Source organism: Manis pentadactyla, chromosome 1, assembly GCF_030020395.1.
Source record: "Manis pentadactyla isolate mManPen7 chromosome 1, mManPen7.hap1, whole genome shotgun sequence".
NCBI classification, from domain to species: Eukaryota; Metazoa; Chordata; class Mammalia; order Pholidota; family Manidae; genus Manis; species Manis pentadactyla.
The window spans coordinates 148238956-148260993 of NC_080019.1; the positions used below are offsets into that span (position 1 = coordinate 148238956).

The window sequence follows — 22038 nt, forward strand, 5'->3', positions numbered from 1 at the left end:
GTGGCTTGATGTATGTGTGTGCATTTAGGTGGGCAGGAATAGTGATAATTTTGGCAAATCTGTCAAAGTTGGGTATCTGAAAAGGCCTTGATGAACGCATTGTATGAAAGTAACTTTGTTATATGCAAATATGGCTTCCCATCTGTGCTTTTAAAATTAAGACTATTTTTTACCTTCTATATGATATAAAGTAAGTTTTTCTGCATGCTGTATCCATTATGTTTTCTTCATCAACATCATCATCATTTACAAATGATAAGAATGACATTAATTGGATGACTCCAATAGGACAGGGGCCTTGCTAACAGCTTTGCTGGCATTATCTCCTTTCATATTGTTTCATATTAGGGCCTAAGTATAATAGCCTGATGAGTACTTGCCCTCCTTACTCACTATTTATTGATGAGCACACAGAAGTGGTTGAGTCACTTGGCCAAATTCACATCACTAGTGATAGTAGACTTAAAATGGTGATGGTTTTAGTAATTAGCAAGGTCCTTGGGATACAGTAACTTATCTATAAATATTTTTCAAAATTAAAATAAACAAATTGAAATATATAAAGTTGAAAAGAGTAAAGCACAAAAGATTACATTTCTGAATTGTATTGATGTTTTTTCAAATATTAAAGATTTTTTTGTTTGCTTTTGTTATCTATGATAAAGTTATACCTCAGTTTATAATTTGTGTGTGATGTAAACTTACATTAAATTCTAAAATGTTAAATCTAAGTCTGGCCTTCAATATGTTTCATTCTATTTTGTTTTCATTCATTTATTCAAAACTTATTGAGTGCCTACTATGAAACATGACTGTTTGGGCACTGGGGTTACATAAGTGACCACTACCACCAGGGACAAACACCAGTTCTCTTATAGCATCTATTCTAGGTAGGAATGCCAGAAAAGCAAAATAAATAAATATATTATATAGCATGCTATGGATAAAGTGCTATGGGAAAAAAATAAAGCAAGGATGGTGGTAAGGAGTACAGTTGGAAAAGTAGTAATGGAGGTCAAGGGAACCGTGTGTGTATATGTGTGTATATGTATTAATATGTAACATATTGTATTTATATAAATATATATTTTATTATATATTGCATAATATATTATTATAAATATGGTTATAAATATGTTAAATATACTTAATATTTATTTAATATATTTAAATAAAAAATGCATATAAAATACAGAGGAAAGAGCAAGTATAAATGCCCTGAGGTAGGCGTGTGTATGCTATGTTTCTAGCAACAGCAAGGCCTGGGAGACCAGGGTAGAGTGGAAAAATAGAGAGTACTATGAGAAAAGATCAGGTGTCTACTATGATCTACAATGATCTATGACAGGAGGACCAGACTTTTTTTTTTTTACTTTTTATTAGAGAAAATTTCAAGCTGATTACGATTTTTTTGGTATTGTTCATTGTGTTTTAATTATTCTTAGTTTACTAGCTATTGGATTTCTTATAACTTATAAAATGCTCTCAATTTTATTAGGCTAGTTACATTAATTTTCCTCCTGTTGTCATTGAAACAGATTCAGAAACAGGCCTATTTTAGAGCCCAAACTGAGATTATCTCCAAATTTCAACACTTATTTGCAGTGAGACCTTGGGACAATTACTGAAACCACTTGAACTTTGACTATAAACTCAGAATTAAAATATATGAGGACCAAACTAGGCAACTTAAATCAGGTTTATGGTGTTCAATGAACTTTTATGTCACCTGTCTTTTATCTTAGTTCAGTCAGCTATAGCAAAAATACCATGGAGTGGGTGGCTTGTAAACAACAGAAACTTATTTCTCATAGTTCAGGAGGCTGGATATTCAAGATCAAGGAGCTGGCACATGCAGTGTACAGTGAGGCCTCGTGTCCTGGTTCATAGACAGCCATCTCCTTTCCATATCTGCACATGGCAGAAGGAGCTAAAAGGCTCTCTGGGTCTATTTTGAAAGGGCACTAATGCCGGTCATGAACTTCCAGAGGCCCCTCCTTGTAATAGCGTTACAGTGGTGGTTAGCTTTCAACATAGGAATTTTAGGGGGACATGGGGACATGTATTGAGTCTATAGCACCTTTCCTTTTCTATTTCTTATTTCATCAATATGTCACTTAAAATATGGAAAATTGTATAATTTCATATGCTGAGAGGATCCAGATCATCAGCCTCTTAAACTTTTTTTCAATTATATATAAATCCAAGACTGCTTAAAAATATTATTTGATTACTAATTTAACTGTAATTCTCAACATCTAATAAAAGAAAGTAATGAAAATTAACTCATAAGGGATTTGAAGATCACTAGCCAAAGGTCACCAGAAACCTACCAGTAGTCTAACAAAATTAGGTTTATTTAGTTTGCTAAGGCAAAGAAGAAACCAATCTCTGGTTTCAAGAAGATGAATTTCTGGGTATAGGCAGGAAAGAAGAGAGGCTTGTTATAGTATTTGCGGCTTGTCCTAAATTTCCTTAAGAGGCTTCTGTATTGTGCACTGTCAGAATTGAGGTAAGGGTGGGAGGGACAATTCAATAATGTGTATGTTGGTAACTTTTACCTGGAAAGCAGAAATATTAAAGCAGACCTAGATTTGCTGTTACAAAGAGGCACTGGTTAATCATGAAAAATTTTGTGGTTGCTGAGTGTCCTGGTCTCTATCTTGTTTGTAACTTGTCATGGTATAATAGACTTGCCGTTATCTCATGCCACCCCGCAGTCACAGAGTAGCTTTATCTGATTACTGTTTAAATTCTACAGAATTATTTATGTTTGTTTAGAATATTTCAGCTTAGCTCTGTTATCGATTGTAACCTGCCAAAGTCATTTTCACTTTCTTGGGAGTCCAAAATGAAATTATTGGACATATACTTCCCAGGCATTTTTATACATTCACCATATTTCAATATACATAATTAAGCAAATTTCATGGAGGAAGGTAATTGAACTGCCTGGTTTTTTAGGAAGTCCAACATGAAAAATGTTATACTTCCTGGCCAATTAAAAATAACAACTCATTCTATCATGGTTTCTTATATAAGTGACTTGAAGACAGAAGATAGATCGATTTAAATTATTTTTCCTAGCATCCAGCATACCATCATTCAAGTATGTGAAGTTAATTAAAACTAACTTATGATGATGCTAAATGTTCCTTTAAGGGATGCGAACATTCCCAGAGATGAAATGAGAACTGGAGAGTGGAGGGGGCATTTGGTAACATTTGCATCAAAATTAGAACAAATTGAGCAAATTGGGGGTAGTCTTCATAAACACCTAAGAATAATGACAAAAGAATGTCAGTAGTTGTTTCCAGAGACAGTAGATCATAGTCTCACATACCTATGTAGAAATTTCTATGGATGCAAGATGGGGGAAAAATAGAAGAACTAGACAAGGCAGATGGTTAAGTCTAGCATTGATGGAACATAAATTTAGGATTTCCGCATTGTTTTAAACATTCCTATCATGAATAACCACAAAGAGGGGCCCAAATAGAGGAGCATTTGCGTTTCTGGGACTCCAGAGCAGAAGAGGAACCATTATTTTCTGTGGTGAATGAAAATGTATAAATCTCAACAATAATGAAAAGTTGTGACTAGAACTAAAATAAAAAACCTGTGTTTTTGTGGAAAGGCAGTTTAGTGAGAAATAAGAAATAATGGTTAAACACATACTACCAAGGAGCATTAAAAAAAAATAGGAAGAATTATATATTTAGGGCTAAATATTTTAACTCTGTGACCCTATTATATCCATTTTAGAAGAACAGCCTCTAAAATATATGGCAGCAACATCCACTTTTTTATAAAATGTCATACATCTTAATGTCCCTATGATGGGAGAGAGTTTCTTTGATGTTGAAATTTAGGAAAATGTAGACTATTCACTTAAACCACAAATGCCTGCATATTTCATGTACTAGGTAACAGCATAATTTGCACCTGAGCAATGGAAAAAGCCACTCTCTTTCTTTAAAAAATGGAAATTCTAATTCATCTTCATATTTTTATACAGATCCCTTTGAAAGCAGTAACTTTTTATTTGTATGATTTAATTTTTAGAACAGATTCGATAGTCAGATTTTATTTAATTCTCAGTAAGAGTAATGTATCTGTACTAACAGAACTATGCACAAAATACAGAAAAGAAAAAATGCTGAACATTCACTTTCTGACATTGACAAAATTATATACAAAAACCAACTGTTATGAAAGAGGAAAACACAAGAGACAGATTAGTGAAATACTTCAGAATAATGCATATTCTGAAAAAGCATTTTAGTACTGTCATTGAACTACCAATATAGATAAGTAAAAACCAAAATTTTAAGTCTGTGTGTGTGTGTTATAAAGTACATTATATATATAATTCATTGAATCATGATGTCTTATGCTATCATTAATATTTTAGTATTCCTATTTAGTCACAGTACCATGCTTTCCTTTTAAATAATACATTAAGACAATATGGAGTTAAAATAACCCACAGAAGAGAATCTGCTTCTGAACCTAAACAAATTCAGTGTGAACAATCATATAAGGAAGATAGAAAAAAGGAAGGAAAGGAGGATGGGAGTAAGGAAGGAAAAGAAAAAAGGGAGGAAGGAAATGAGGAAGGGAGGAGGAGAGTATGGAAGCTTCACTGCTAAAACTGTTTAAATGAGCTGGATTAGGTTGATGACTGAAAATCAGACATGTATTATATACTTCTAAATAAGAGCAACTTCTGTATTCATTTGTTACTATCATAATATCTTTATAAGGGGTTAAATGTCCATCTACAGTCCTGATTTTTATCTTCTTGAGACTTTTATTTCTATTCTAATTAACATGCACATGAATAATACAACTAATACATTTTCCCCTTAACACATTAAGTTAAAAAAAATGTATTTCTAAAGTGCTTCCTTCCTTGTTTTGCTCTCTTTTAAAGAGAATTAATCTGTGCCTAGGGAAACTGAATTCTTGCCTATACATGTTTGCTACTTTTATGGCCCATCTAATGTACATTATCGGTTCTCCCTTAGTCCCACCTATTACAATAAAATAGAATCATCAATAAAATTCTGATTATAGGAGAAATTCAGTACCGATGGGCTTGGGAGCTTTTAGTTATTTTGTTTATATGTTCATTTTCACTGTGGATGTACATGATATAAAACGAATATTTTCAAATATAGGCAGAGATTCTTCATTAAGTGCAGATTTGAGTTGTTTGTTCCGATTCACTTATGAAAGAAAAATAATTAATATCCCACTTTTCCAGTCCTCCCTCCACAAACCTGCAGACCTCTAGCCCAGGTCAGTGTCTTTTAAATTGTCCTGTGTTAGCTCTATCAACTACACTTCTACTACTTTTCTTGTTTATTATAGAAAGCACTTGAGTAAATGTTTCAGGCTGTAATGGTTTATTAGCAGAGAAGTGAATGTTTCAAGTAACATTTTAAAACAACATACTTCACTCACCTGGAATCGCATTTGTGAAATGCTTGTTATCTAATTATCTTGTCTGCCATAAATTATCTATGGTCCAGAGGCCCAGAATATAAAACAAATGAGAAAAGTGAAATAAAAACTATCTTAGGTTAAATTTTCAGAAATTAAAATAAACTATTCTTTTTATTAACAAAAATGCCACATGTATGCCTGAGGATACTTTGGAAAGATTTTTTTAATAGAACCCAAAATTTTCACAAAGCTCATGAAATATACACATGTTAGAACCATGAAAGTATCTATGCCACTTAGCAAAGGTATATTTGACAGCATTAATAAAGGTAGCCTAATATGCAACCTCTCTTTAAGATCCCAGTATATTTTTTAAATATCTTCAGGGATGGCACATTCCCTTAGTATTACATTACTCTTAGTAACGTGTTACCGGCAAATGCTGGTCATGAGATAATATTTTTTCTTTTATATGTGATAGCAATATTTTATTTGCAATATCAAATTATTAAAATTAAATCAATCACCAATTATTTTAAGTGATGTAAGTTCAGGGATTCAAAATGTTACTAAAGTTTCTGTTATTAATAGAAGTTAACATTTGTGTGTTTTTAAAGCTCAATGAAGAGGCGTGTATATGTGAGGAGAGATTACAAATTTAAAAATAACAAATTCAAGCATTAAAATAATATAATGTACTCCCAACTGGTCTTTCCTAATCATGCTTATCAGAAATAGTATGCATTTATAAAGCTCTTTTGAGTTTTAACATTATTTTAAACACAAAAATTAATCTCATGAAACGGCAGTCAAAAATAGCCCCCAAATGATAGAATGCTTGTATAGTACAGAAGTCGATGTATCTTTTGTAGTTAAAGTCAATTTAACAGAGAACAAAAATTGGACAAAAAATGAGAGACATGATTTTTGGCAAGTGAAACTTAATATTGATAACATGAGCATAAGTTATTAATACTTAGTATTTTAAATTTTCAATTTAATAGCTAATTCGATTATATAAATCTATTTTTAAAGATAGTTAAAAGTAGATTTTGTTTCAAAGTGGCTACATTATTTAATTCCCAATATTTTCAAATTGTTCTAGTTTTATTTTCTGAATAAACTATAAAACACGCACATACAACATTCACATGTTTCTAAGAGAAAATGTCTGTTAAGTAAACTGTAATCACTTGATATATTAAAACTTACTGGATTAGCTCTTGATATGTTGGAAAGATTGTCATTACTATTTACCATCTGGGTGCATTAGGCTCTTTTAAAATTAATAGGCTTTTTTTAGATCAGCTTTTACTTTACAGAAAAATTGAACAGAAAGCAGAGTCCCCATATACACCCTCATCCTACCCACTCACAGTTTTTCCTATTATTAACATATTGCATTATTGTGCTACATTTGTTATAGTTGATGAATATTCATAGATTACTGTTAAATAAAGTCCATAATTTCCATTAGAGTTCACTTTTTATGTTGTACAGTTGCCCAGTGTTTAATGTAGCAGCCATACTTACGATACTATACAAAATATGTCTACTTCCCTAAAACCCCTTGGGCTTCACCTCTTGATTGCTCTTTCCCTCCCCCATATTCCCAGGCAACCACGATCTTTTAACTGGCTACATAGGTTTGCATTTTCTAGTATATATATGTGTGTGTGTGTGTGTGTGTGTGTGTGTGTGTGTGTGTGTGTGTGTGTAATTATATAGGACATGGTCTTTTCAGACTGTTCTCTTAACTTAGCAATATTAGCATTTAAGTTCCAAAATGTCTTTTTGTGGCTTGATAGCGCATTTAATTTTATTGCTGAATAAAATTCCATTGTCTGGATGTATCAGAGTTTATCTTTTCACCTATGGAAAGACATTTTAGTTACTTCCAAGTTCTAGAAATCATGAGTACAGCTTTGCCAATTTTTTAATTAGGTTGTTTCTTAATTGTTGAATGTTAAGAGTTCTTTGTACATTTTTGAATACCACTCATTTATCAGTCATGTCCTTTGCAAATACTTGCCCCATTGTCTTTTCATTCTTTAAAGTCTTTCTCAAGAGTAAACATATTTAATTTAATGAAGTCCAATTTAACAATTTTTTTTTTTGCTTTCATGGTTTATGCTTTTGGCATTGTATCTACAAATTATTACTTAGTTTGTCCTATCAAAAAATTAGTTTGTGCTTCCCATATGAAAAATAAGCTTACTTAAAAAATCAGTATCTCCCCGCAAAACTAAATAAATTAAATAAATTTTAAAAGTAAGCTATCAACAAACCCAGGGGTACCTAGATATTGCCTATGTTATGTTCTAGAAGTTGTATAGTTTTGCATTCTACATTTAAGTCTATGATTCATTTTGAGTTAATTTTTGTGAAAGGTGTAAGGTCTGTGTTTAGATTCATGTCTTTGCATGTGGAAGTACAGTTATTCCAGCACCATTTGTTAAAAAGACTATCCTTTCTCCATTGCATTGCTTTGCTCCTTTATTAAAGATCTGTTGACTATATTTATGTGAGTTTCTTTCCATTCTCTTTATTCTATTACATTTATCTATTTGGTTATTTTTTTCACAAATGCCACACTGTCTTAATGACTGTAGCTTTATACTAAATTAGAAGATAAGTAGTATCAGCCCTCAGATTTTCTTCTTCTTCAATAATGTAATTTGTTTATATTTGTAAATTTATAATTATAAACTATTATAAATTTGTTTACATTTGTAATTAAGGTAAATATGATCGATCAGTATGGTGAACTATTGCATTAATCCTTGATATATTAGGAGAGAATATAATTACCATTCACAATCTGGGTCCAATAGACATTTTATTTTTAGTTTTTGAAGTTTTAAATTATTTTTTGCATAATATATAGATGTACTAATAAAAGGATAATGAAAAACAACTTTATTAGGCTCTTTAATAGGAATTTAAATATACCAATCTTGAATTTCTATTTCATATTTCCCTGGATTTGATGATATATATATCCAAAATGGGAAACTGTCATGCATAATCCTAGAATATTTCCATATTACATATTCGGAGAACAGATTTAAGATACATCTTTAATGTGTCCTATTTTGTTATTCCTTTGGTTCTTTTTGAACTTGCAATGACAGAATGCAACACTTTAAAAAACCTTGATGGTTCCTAGTAGCAAAAAAGAGTAAAATATCTTTGCTACGTAATTGCAAAACATTTTCATTTTTAGACTTATAAGCATCAATTAAACTTATCATCAAATGTTTTTAGCATTTTTCCACTTAGCTGTATAAATTCTTAGGCACAAAATTGTAAAAGGTGAAAGAATATTGTCATATTTCCCTTTTAGCAAAATCATGTTGCAAACTAGTGTATGATAAAGCCCTTCCTTTGTTTTCTTAGAAACAGGTTGTTCACTTACAGGTTTTTGAGTTTGATGAAATTCTTCTAGAATATCATTTTTCTTTCATTTCATCATCATCATTGCATTCTTGAGTTCTATTATTTTCTCTTTGCATTTATTGTCTGATCTGTCTAATAATTTTGAGTTATCTCCCTCTGTTGATTTTCTTCTGTTGCTGTTATGGGCAGAAAATGAAATATTCTGAATTCTTAACTGAGATCATGAAAGCTAAACAAACAACAAACGTGCAAATAGGACTACAATGATGGTGTTTTTATTTCCAGACTTCTTTTCTACCACCATGAAAGAAAATGCAAAACCTGAGCAGCCCTGTAAGTAAATAGGGATCAGGGAACAGTGATGATTGATAACACCCTTGCATAATCCTCCACACCAGTACTGTCTAACAGGATTTTCTGTGATGATGGGAATGTTCTGTATCTGACCCCAAATAGTGGCCAATAGCTAGCTACATGTGGCTACTCAGCACTTGAAATGTGGATCTTGTGATGAACAAAGATCTTGTGACTAGGGACTAAAAACTAAATTTTATTCAATTGTAATCAATTTACTTTTAAATAGCCACATGTGGCTAGCTGTCACTATAATGGACACCACCACTCTGGATGGTTTCATCCTACTACCATTTCCTTATTAAGTCGTTCCTTTCAGCATAGTTGGGGATAATTGATGAGTTAGGTTGAATTAATACTGAAGTAATTCATAGAATACTAAAGTAGCAGGTTTTTTTCATAATATAGGAAATTTAACACCATTGTTATATTTTATATATATCTTGATTTATAAAAAAGTCCAATGTTTTTATATCATAATTGCAAAATAGGATAATATTAAGTCTAGTTTCAAAAGTAAATTTTCTATTTGTTTTTTGGGAAAACTCAAAGAATAAAAAAAATCATGAAATATATTCTTGAAAAATAGAACTTTTTCAAAAAGAAACTCAAAAACTAAAATTGAGACCCTTGGACTCAGATAATATACTAAAGTTTAACTTTACATTTCTTTTTAGGCTGATGATATAAGTGACTGCTACAGAATTACAGAAAGCTTTATTCTACCCTCCATATTGCCTTTTCAGTTTTCTTTTGTGATGCCTTAGATTTTATAATTTGTGATTTAGTTTTTGGTTCAAGTCTAAGATGCCCATACTGGAGCTCATGAGTGGGTAGTGATCTGAGTCCGCCAGTCTTTTGAGGCTGTGTGTTATCTATGCTTAAAGCTGGATGGGCTATGCTTTTACAAGACCACAATATTTGGTATCCAAACACAAATTAACAACCTATGGGGTGAAATACAAACTCTTTAAGAAAATATATTTTTGAATACAGTGAGATCTTGAAAATCAATATTTCAGTTTTAAAGTTCAAGTTCTGAAGTCAGATAAGGCTAGCCTGGAATCCAAGCTCCCCTCTGTGACTTCAGTGTTAGTCACTCTAAACGTCAATTTCCTCATCTGAAAAATGTACCTACTTCATATATATTTTGGTAGGTATTCAATCAGCTAATGTAGTGTAAGTGCTTGTTTTCTATTATTATTATTATTAGGAAGATAATATTATATCTTATAAAGGCAAAGAAGTTTAGCAAATACTTCTATGAGGTCTATATATTATGAAGGAAAATGGAAGAGCTTGAGAATACAAACAGGGAATCTGTGAAATACAGAAAAACAATATATAAAGAGATTGTTTATAATTTTGCCTAGGTCATGTACTATTCACCCACACTGATAAAAATCACAATTTAATTTGATAATATCAGGAAAATAAAAACAATTTTTAATTTTTTTCTGTCCATTAATAAAAGCTACAAAAAAAAATCTTATCCTATAGAAATTTTCATGGAGACAATCTACTACAACTGTTCAGTTGTTTTTTTATTTGACTTTTTATCAATTTGAATATATTTCAAAATACACTACTGAATTTAAGGACTATTATTGTAATTTTAAAAATTTGTATTGTTTATTTAATTGTTATTTTCAAGATTAAATAGCATACAAAATAAAATAAAACGTGATAGTTAACTAAATGGCTAACAAACAGGAAATGAGATATCAACTTTCACACTAAGTTAAATAATTTTATGTTAAGTCATCATATTTGACTCAACCATGCATCATCTACTAATGCCGTATGTTTGTTAAATAAACATTGAATGCTTAGGCCATCCTATGACAGATTTATAAAACCTAAAACAACTTTATATTAATGTGTACATTTCTTTTTTTATTATTATTTCTTTTTGTATCCCCATAATGAATCCATGTAATGATGCCTTTGATAAATTTTCTTTAAAATAATTTAAAAAACATAAAAAGCTTGAAAATAGAAAAAAAATGAGTTCTGATTTTTAATTTTGTCTTTTAAAATGATGATATGCAACCTTTTCTATAAAAAAAAAAGCTTTTAGAAGTGTCACAGTGTCCCATCTGGTGATGAAATTTGGCAGGTGGCCTTTCTGATGCCTTTTCCTTGTAATCCACCTCCAGTGTTGAAGCTATCAACTAGTTGAATTTGTTTCTGTCCTCCAGAATATAACTAACTCTATCAGCAATAGCAAATGAAAACTGTGCATTTTCCATCACCACATCAGACCATTAACATAGAAGTTTCATTTGATAAATTCCTAAATTTTATTTCTTATTTTAATTAAAATTTCCTAAATTATAAATGCTTTCAGTTCCTAAATATTTTATAGTTATCCTAATAACTAGAATAAAACACTGGAGAAACAATTATTTTAAGCTAAAATATAAGTTAGGATTAGTGAGATGTAGAGAAAATGCCCTTAAAATAATGTATTGTAAAGCCCACAATCGTAGACTTTTATGAATTAGAAATAAACAAAAATGTTATCTGTATTTATACAGCTGTCTTTTCCTTCCTCAAGATCTTCCTTGTGGCTCAACTTTACAATAGAGACATTTTGCTTCTAATTACTCCCTGATGCATTTAGTTTACACACTGCCAAATATCTCCTAGAACTTGTTTCTGAGCCTGATACTCACTTTATCACAAATTGAGATAATTTTTTATTTCCTCTAATGTAATGTCCAAACTCCTCAGCATGACATTCATGACTTTGAAAATATAAATCCCTACAGTACTCCCATCAGCACTCCTTTGCAGATAATTATTCTTACATGCCTTATACACAGCCTACAATCTTGTCTACATCAGCCCTTTGTTTGACACTTTACCTTGAATTCTCTGCTTTCCCTCTAGAAAAATTCTGCCAGTTCAAATCCTATGCATTTTTTAAATTGTTTTAAGTGCTGCTTCTCTAAATAACTTTCTTTGATTCTAAGAAATGTGTATAATCTCTTCCTCTGTAACTCCATTAATACTTCATCATAGTGCTATGTTGCTTTCAATTTTGAACCTCATGATTTTTTTATTGGGACTAAATGACTGTAGGTAACTATATTTGCGGATGTTTTGTTTAGTAGTAACAATGTGTCTTATACACACAATTAATACATATTTGTTGAATAAAGAAATTATTGTCACAAAAGTAATTTTTCACTGCAATTTAAAGGAATTTGACAGCTGTTGAAGGAAAACTACCTGATAGTTCTCATCATTATGAAAAGAATTTCATGAGTTTGAGTGTTACTGGAAAATTACAAAGAGAAAAAACAAATTGCACATCTAGGAAAAGCCAGACTTACAAAGAGGAAATGAATACCAGATAATGCTGTAGCTGAAATGGTTCTGGTTAGCTCTTGGTATACCAGTCAAAAGTCGTGGATCTTGAGGTATAGACTGAGTTTGATTTATAGCTTTTTATTTCAGGAAAGTATCATAATGGCCTTATTCGGAGTATTTGGCATTTCCTTCATTTCAGAAGTAAACACAAATATGAGAAAAGACCAAGCATCCAGTAATCCCCATTCTATTTTAACAAGGAAGAGATGTGTAGGTAAAGAATAAAGTGAATGTAAATATTTTATAGTAGGTCACTATTGACATATTTACCAAGACTTGTTTATTCTAAGAAGTGTAGCAGCACTGCTGATCTCTATCCATTAGACGCCAGTGATATCCCCTCTACCTTTCCCTGACACTCTAACAACCAAAAATGTCTCTTGACATTGCCATTGTGTTTGGGGGTCAAAATTGTCCCAAGTTGAGAAATACAATTTTAGCATAAACTACACAGTGGCTTCCCAAAGGTGAGCTGATGTATAATTTTCTTTAGTAACAATGTAATTACCAAGATAGCTTTATAAGTGTGCTAATTAAATTATTTTGTTCAGAAGCCTTTATGTAATAAGATTGCTATAAGGCAAGAAATCATACTCTTTCACCTGCAAAAAACTTAGTAGTTTACAAATTTCCCTCTATAAAAATTTGCTGTGGGGATATTTCTGTATTATTCAGAGAGGAGGATGGTATGTGAATTAGAAGGATATACTGTAATGAAAAGCATAAGGGAATATATTTTTACAAGATTTTTCCCAGTCTTATTGATATATAATTGACATGTAACATTGTTTTAGTTTAAGGTGTATACAACATAATTATTCAGTATATATATAGATTGTGAAATGATTACTGAATGTTTAGTTAACATCCATCACCTCACGTAATTACAGCTTTTTTTTCTTACGATGATAATTAAGATCTACTCTCAGCAACTTTTAAATATACAATATGGTATTAACTATAGTCATCATGACATATATTATATCCCCAGAATTTATTAATCTTATAACTGTAAGTATTTACCTTTTGACCACCTTCATCTAAAAAGAATATTTTCATCTGTCAAAGAGGAAAAAGATGTGAGAGGAAGATTTGAGAGAGTTTTCTCTTCTTTCTTTTTTTTTAAGAGATAGACACTGGCCAACAGGTTGTGCATTGAATTATTCGGTAACATGGCTTAGAATGATTTTACAGTTTGCAGATTAGAGTCAAAGCAAGTCTTAGGCTAGGTCGTAATTCAACCAGATAGGGAAAGAGATGATTTTGAATAACTAGAGGGCACAGGACTTCAGCTTAAAAAGCTCCAATAGGAGATTTCTCAAGAAGGTGGCATGAGTAGGGCGGCAGAAATCTCCTCCCAAAACCATATATATTATGAAAATACAGCAAATTCAACTATTCCTAAAAGAGAGAACAGAAGATACAGTATAACAGCCAGGCTACATCTACATCTGTGGGAACTCAGCATCTCATGAAAAGGGTAAGATACAAAGCCGTGACTAGCAGGACCCAAGCATTCCCCCAACCCCAGCTGACCAGCAGGAGGAAAAGAATCAGAGGGGAGAGAGAGTGGAATCACAGGACTGCTAAATAATCAGCCCTAGTAATCTGCGCTGGGAGCACAGACACACATTGTATGGTGTACTGGATAGTAGAGAAATGGAAAAGTAAAATATGAGACTGAGACTGGGAACAGGTACCCACAGCCAGCTCCCCTGGTACAAAGGAAAAGTGGGTGCTTTAAAAGTCTTAAAGGGACAAGGGTTTAACAGGTGGACAAAATTGTCCTGGCACACTCAGCAGAGCAGGCTGGGAATTTTAAGGAACTTAAGGTGCCCTAACCCCCTGGGTGGCAAGGCAGCTCCGAAGACCCTCACAGCAATAAGCAGCCTGCCATTCATTCCCGTCCCCGGCACTGCAAGAAACCGGCTGACCTGCCATTGCTATGAAACAGCTAGGGAGCAGCACCACCCACAGCAACCACACAGAGTCTTCTCCCAGTGTGCAGCTAACTGGGCCAGACCCAGAGGCTGCCCCCTGCACACAGCCACCTGGCACAGGCAGAGGAAGATGATACAAAGTCGGGAAGGAACAAAGGGGCACTGTTCTCACAGGAGAACACGTGCTGCTCACCTGCGACCCCTGCCAGTGCCCTAGGATACCCTGAGGGCTGCCTCACACACAGCAGCTTAGGGGATAAACTCAGAGACTGCTCCCTGTGTGCAGTTAACTGCCACAGACAGCAGAGAAGGGCAAGGCAACCAGCAAGCAGGAAGGGACTTTGTTCTCCCAGCTGACACATGTGCCACGTGCTGGCAATCACTTCTATCACCATGAAAGGCAGAAGAACCTGATCCAGCCCAAAATCACTCAAGGGTTTAACAGGTGGACACAATCATCCTGGCACACTCAGCCCAGCAGGCTCGGAATTTTAAGGAACTTAAGGTGCCCTAACCCTCAGAGAGAGGGCCTGGTGAGATAGATATAACCAATCTTCCTGAAAAAAAATTCAAAATAAAAGTCATAACCATGATGATTGAGCTGCAGAGAAATATGCAAGAGGTAAGGGATGAAGTGAGGAGGGAGATTACAGAAATGAAACAAACAATGGTAGAATTTAAGAGCAGATTGGATGAGGTGAAAGAGACTGTTAATGGAATAGAAATCAGAGAACAGGAATACAGAGAAGCTGAGGCAGAGAGAGATAAAAGGATCTCTAGGAATGAAAGAAAATTAAGAGAACTGTGAGATCAATCCAAATGGAACAATATTCTCATTATAGGGATACCAGAAGAAGAGAGAGAAGAGAGATAGAAAGTGTCTTTGAAGAAATAATTGCTGAAAACTTCCCCAAGTGGGGAAGAAAATAGTCTCTCAGAACATGGAAGCCCACAGATCTACCAACACAAGGAACCCAAAGAGGACAACAGCAAAGAATACATTAGTTAAAATGGCAAAGATCAAAGACAAAGAGAGGGTATTAAAAACAGCCAGAGAGAGAAAAAAGGTCACGAAGAAAGGAAAACCCATCAGACTAACATCAGACCTCTCAACAGAAACTTTACAGGCCAGAAGAGAATGGCATGATATATTTAATACAATGAAATAAAAGGGCCTTGAACCAAGAGTACTGTATCCAGCAAGATTATCATTTAAATTTGAATGAGGGATTAAACAATTTCCAGATAAGCAAAAGTTGTGGGAATTTACCTCCCACAAACCACCTCTACAGGGTATTTTAAAGAGACTGCTCAAGGTGGAAGTACTCCTAAAGCTAAATAAATGTGACCAGTGAAAATAAAATCACAGCAAGGAAAGCAGAGCAACCAGATACTAACTAAAGGCAAAAAAATAAAATCAGTTATCCACAAAAGCAGTCAAGGGAAACACTAAAGAGTGAGAATAAAACACCTAAAATATAAAGAGTAGACAAGGAGGAATAAGAAGGGAAACAAATAAAGAATCATCAGACTGTATTTATAATAGCATAATAAGTGAGTTAAAGTTAGATGGTTAGATAGTGAAGAAACTACCCTTGAACCTTTGGTAACCATGATTCCAAAGCCTGCAATGGCAATAAGTACATACCTATCAATAATCACCCTAAAATATAAATGGACTGAATGCACCAATCAAAAGACACAGAGTAATAAAATGAATAAAAAAGCAAGACCCATCTATTTGCTGCTTATAAGAGACTCACCCAAAACCTGACATACACAGGCTAAAAAACCCGACATACACATACATAAAAATGAAGGGATGGAAAAAGATATTTCATGCAAACAATAGGGAGAAAAAAGCAGGTGTTGCAGTACTTCTATCAAACAAAATAGACTTCAAGACAAAGAAAGTAACAAGAGATAAAGAAGGACATTAAATAATGATAAAGGGCTCAGTCCAACAAGAGGATGTAAACACTATAAATATCTATGTACCCAGCACAGGAGTACCGACATATGTGAAACAAATACTAACAGAACTAAAGGAGGAAATAGAATGCAATACATACATTTTAGGAGACTTCAACACACCACTCACTCCAAAGGACAGATCCACCAGACAAAAAATAAGGAGACAAAGGCAATGAACAACACACTAGAATAGATGGACCTAACAAACATCTACAGAACTCTACACCCAAAAGCAGCAGGATACACATTCTTCTCAAGTGCACATGGAACATTTTCCAGAATAGACCACATACTAGGCCACAAAAAGAGCCCCAATAAATTCAAAAAGATTGAAATTGTACCAACCAACATCTCAGATCACAAAGGTATAAAAGTAGAAATAAATTTTACAAAGAAAACAAAAAGGCTCACAAACACATGGAGGCTTAACAACATGCTCCTCAATAATCAATGGATCAATGACCAAATCAAAACAGAGATCAAACAATATATACAGATGAATGAAAATAACATCTCAATGCCCCAACTTCTGTGGGACGCAGTGAAGGCACTTCTAAGAGGAAAGTATATAGCAATCCAGGCCTATTTAAAAAAGGAAGAAGAGTCCAAAATGAATAGTCTAAAGTCATAATTACTGAAACTGGAAAAAGAACAAATGAGGCCCAAAGTCAGCAGAAAGGACATAATAAAGATCAGAGAAGAAATAAATAAAATTGAGGAGAATAAAACAATGAAAAAATAAGTGAAACCAACAGCTGGTTCTATGAGAAAATAAACAAAATAGATAAGCCTCTAGCCAGACTTATTAAGAGAAAAAGAGAATCTACACACATCCACAGAATCAGAAATGAGAAAGGAAAAATCACAATGGACACCACAGAAATACAAAGAATTATTAGAGAATACTATGAAAATCTATATGTTAACAAACTGGATAACATAGAAGAAATGGACAACTTTCTACAAAAATACAACCTTTCAAGACTGACCAAGGAAGAAACAGAAAATCTAAACAGACCAATTACCGGCAACAAAATTGAAGTGGTAATCAAAAAACTACCCAAGAACAAAACCCCTGGCCAGATGGATTCACTGCTGAATTTTATGAGACACTTAGAGAATACATAATACCCATTCTCCTTAAAGATTTCCAAAGAATAGAGGAGGAGGGAATACTTCCAAACTCATTTTATGAAGCCAGCATCACTCTAATACCAAAACCAGACAAAGACACATCAAAAAAGAAAATTACAGACCAATATCCCTGATGAACATAGATGCAAAAATACTCAACAAAATATTAGCAAACAGAATTCAAAAATATATCAAGAGGATTATATACCATGATCAATGGGATTCATCTCAGGGATGCAAGGATGGTACAACATTCAAAAATCCATCAACATCATCCACCACATCAACTAAAAGAAAGACAAAAACCACATGATCATCTCCATAGATGCTGAAAAAGCATTTGACAAAATTCAGCATCCATTCATGATAGAAACTCTCAACAAAATAGGTATAGAGGGCAAGTACCTCAATATAATAAAGGACATATATGATAAACCCACAGCCAACATCATACTTAACAGCAAGAAGCTGAAAGCTTTATCCCTAAGATTGGGAACAAGACAGGGATGCTCACTTTCCCCACTGTTATTCAATATAATACTGCAGGTCCAGCCACGGCAATCAAACAAAGAAATAAAGGGCATCCAGATTGGTAAGGAAGAAATCAAACTGTCATTGTTTGCAGATGACATGATATTGTACATAAGTAAGTCTAAAAAATCCACTCCAAAACTACTAGAACTAATATCTGAATTCAGCAAAGTTGCAGGAAACAAAATTAATACCCAGAAATCTGTTTCATTTCTATACACTAATAATGAACTAGCAGAAAGAGAAATCAGGAAAACAATTCCATTCACAATTGCATAAAAAGAATAAAATACCTAGAAATAAACCTAACCAAAGAAGTGAAAGATCTATACCCTGAAAACTACAAGACACTCTTAAGAGAAATCAAAGAGGATACTAACAAATGGAAATTCATCCCAAGCTCTTGGTTGGGAAGAATTAATATTGTCAAAATTGCCATCCTGCTTAAAGCAATCTACAGATTCAATGCAATCCCTATCAAACCACCAACAGCATTCTTCAATGAACTGGAACAAATAATTTTGAAATTCATGAAGAACCACAAAAGATCCCAAATAGCCAAAGCAGTTCTGCCTGAGAAGGAAGAATAAAGCAGGGGGATCTCACTTCCCAACTTCAATCTCTTCTACAAAGACACAGTAATCAAGATCAAGACAATTTGGCACTGGCACAAGAACAGACCCACAGACCAGTGGAACAGAATAGAGAGTTCAGATGTGAACCCAAACATACATGGTCAATTAATATATGATAAAGGATCCGTGGATATACAATGGGGAAATGACAGAATCTTCAATAGCTGGTGTTGGCAAAACTGGACAGCTACATGTAAGAGAATGAAATTGGGTCATTGCCTAACTCCATACACAAAAGTAAACTTGAAATGGATCATAGTCATGAAACCATAAAATTCTTAGGAGAAAATATAGGCAAAAATCTCTTGGACATAAACATGAGCAACTTCTTCATGAACATATCTCCTCAGGCAAGGGGAACGAAAGCAAAAATGAACAAGTGGGAGTATATCAAGCTGAAAAGCTCTGTACAGCTAAGGACACCATCAATAGAACCAAAAGGCATCCTACAGTATGGGAGAATATATTCATAAATGGCATATCCGATAAAGGATTGACATCCAAAATAGATAGAGTGCTCACACACCTCATCAAACAAAAAGCAAATAATGCAATTAAAAAATGGGCAGAGGAGCTGAGAAGACTTCTCCAAAGAAGAAATTCAAATGGCCAACAGGCACATGAAAAGATACTCCACATCGTTAATCATCAGAGAAATCCAAATTAAAATCACAATGAGATATCACCTCACACCAGTAAGGATGGCCACCATCCAAAAGACAAACAAGAACAAATGCTGGCGAGGATGTGGAGAAAGGGGAACCCTCCTACACTGCTGGTGGGAATGTAAATTAGTTCAACCATTGTGGAAAGCAGTATGGAGGTTCCTCAAAAAACTAAAAATAGAAATACCATTTGATCCAGGAATTCCACTTCTAGGAATTTACCCTAAAAAAGCAGCAGCCCAGTTTGAAAAAGACATATGCACCCCTATGTTTACTGCAGCACTATTTACAATAGCCGAGAAGTAGAAGCAACCTAAGTGTCCATAAGTAGATGAATGGATAAAGAACAAGTGGTACATATACAGAATGGAATATTATTCAGCCATAAGAAGAAAACAAATCCTACCATTTGCTACAACATGGATGCAGTTGGAGGGTATTATCCTCAGTGAAATAAGCCAGGCGGAGAAAGACAAGTACCAAATGATTTCACTCTTATGTGGAGTATAAGAACAAAGAAAAACTGAAGGAACAAAACAGCAGCAGAATCTCAAAAACCAAGAATGGACTAACAGTTACCAAATTAAAATCACAATGAGGGGGCTGGGAAGGATGGGTGGGAAGGGAGGGATAAGGGCGGGAAACAAGAAAGGGGTTATTACTATTAGCATGTATAATGTGGGGGTGGGACATGGGGAGGGCTGTACAACACAGTGGAGACAAGCATTGATTCTACAGCATCTTACTACGCTGATGGACAGTGACTGTAATGGGGTATGCGGTGGGGACTTGATAATGGGGATAGTTTAGTAACCATAATGTTGTACATGTAATTGTACTTTAATGATACCAAAATAAAAAAAAATACCCCCATAGCCTAGGGTAATCTGAGAAAGAACAGGAAACACAAACTTACTGAGATGTGTGTAGTATCAGTGGGGAGAGATTCAAACTGCCTGTTGTTATTTATGATTACATAACTGGGGTGAGTCACTCCTCTGATCCTTAGTTTCATGTTCTGTATAATAGGTTCACAATAGAACCTATCTTTATGCTGTATGAAAGAGTTCAAAAAGCCCACATTGTTGTAGAGCATTTACAACAATGGATATTATTCACCAACTATTTGATCAATTGTATTATTAAAAGATAGTTGTAAAAATACATTTGATTTTTAACGCACTAGTGATCCTAACCAGTAGTTGGAAAAAATTATTTTTTAAAAAATCCATTACTCATTCTATTATTCAACAAATATTAGACCAGTAAACAAGATAGAGATAATCTATATTCTGAGAAAATTGATTTCCTAAGAATATGCCAAGCACTCAGTAACACCATTTTTGAAACTTAACACCCAAGCTTTAGGTGTTACAGTGTGAATGTTACAATGTACAATGTTACAGTTACATTGACTCGATGGATAGAATGAGTAATAGTACTGTGCCTTTGGTGTTTTAGGAAGTATATAAATGTTAAATTAATTCCTTGCAATTCATCACAGGTAATGAATTTTGTAGACAAATGAAATTATCAAGCTAACGTTTTCCCTTCAACCAAAGATCCACATAATGCCATGAGCTATGCAAATGACCACAGTTAAGTTATAAACCATCTTTTTAAACTTACTATATTATACAATATGGGATGATACAGTAAACTAATATTTGATGTTAGTTTGTGGTTGCTTCTCTTAGCAATTTGGCCATCCATCCTGACAGGCTAGATGTCACTTTCATACAACAAATTTCTGTTGTATTTATATGATTACAAAAGAGGTTAGGTTTATTTTTATTTTTGTTTTTTTTATTGGTAAAACATTTGATCTAAAGCTTCTTTTTCTTCATCTACAAAACCCTTATGATGGATAAATGTTAAATAACTTACATTAAACACTTTTAAAAGCTTGTGCTTTTCATAACTGTCTGTTAGGTGATTTAATTATAGCTTCATCATAGATTTTTTTCTCTTTTCTAAAATATTTGTTAAAGCTATAGAAAAATCCATCCTACTGGACTGATATCTTTACTTTGATTCAAATCCTTATCATTCAAATAGAACAGGAGGTATCCTTACTTCCCAAATTCATAAAGCTTTTAAAATTTTGAATTAAAAAAGAACAATGTTTTGTTCACTAATCTATCTCTTGATAATTTGTGCTTCCTTCTAAAGGAGCCCCAGAATATGTCATATAAGTAAAAGAAATAATGCTTTTTTAAAAAGTTTTTTCATATTTTAATAATTTAAAGATGTAGTCTAAAGAATACTACTTTTAAAATAAAGCCTTATATAGGAAAAATTATGCTCTTTAAATATCTACATAATTTGCTTGTTGCTAATTGGTATTGAAAAATTATTTGTGGATAAATAATTACATTTCTATTTTTTTATATGCCTTGTAAAACTTCCTCATTTGCTTGCATTTTGAGAGAAATAGCAAAAAACTCATTCATTTATGCATCCAACATTTAAAGAATTCTTATAGCGTATTGGGCATTTTGTTAGGGTTTGACAACACACAGTTGAATAGGTTAAGGTCTTGGATCTTACATGCTCAAAATGTAGTAAATGAAGGAG

The 22038-nt window shown here is 33.3% G+C and overlaps 1 protein-coding gene across 2 annotated transcripts in view; it reads left to right on the forward strand.

The window, feature by feature from the left end:
- The window catches only part of CADM2 (cell adhesion molecule 2), a 338329-nt gene that overhangs the window by 192677 nt on the left and 123614 nt on the right, over positions 1-22038 (forward strand). For both annotated transcript variants that reach the window (XM_036898781.2, XM_057501862.1), the window contains one exon: positions 9136-9183. In XM_036898781.2, the coding sequence (XP_036754676.2) occupies positions 9136-9183 (48 nt within the window). The remainder of the gene's footprint in view (positions 1-9135; positions 9184-22038) is intronic.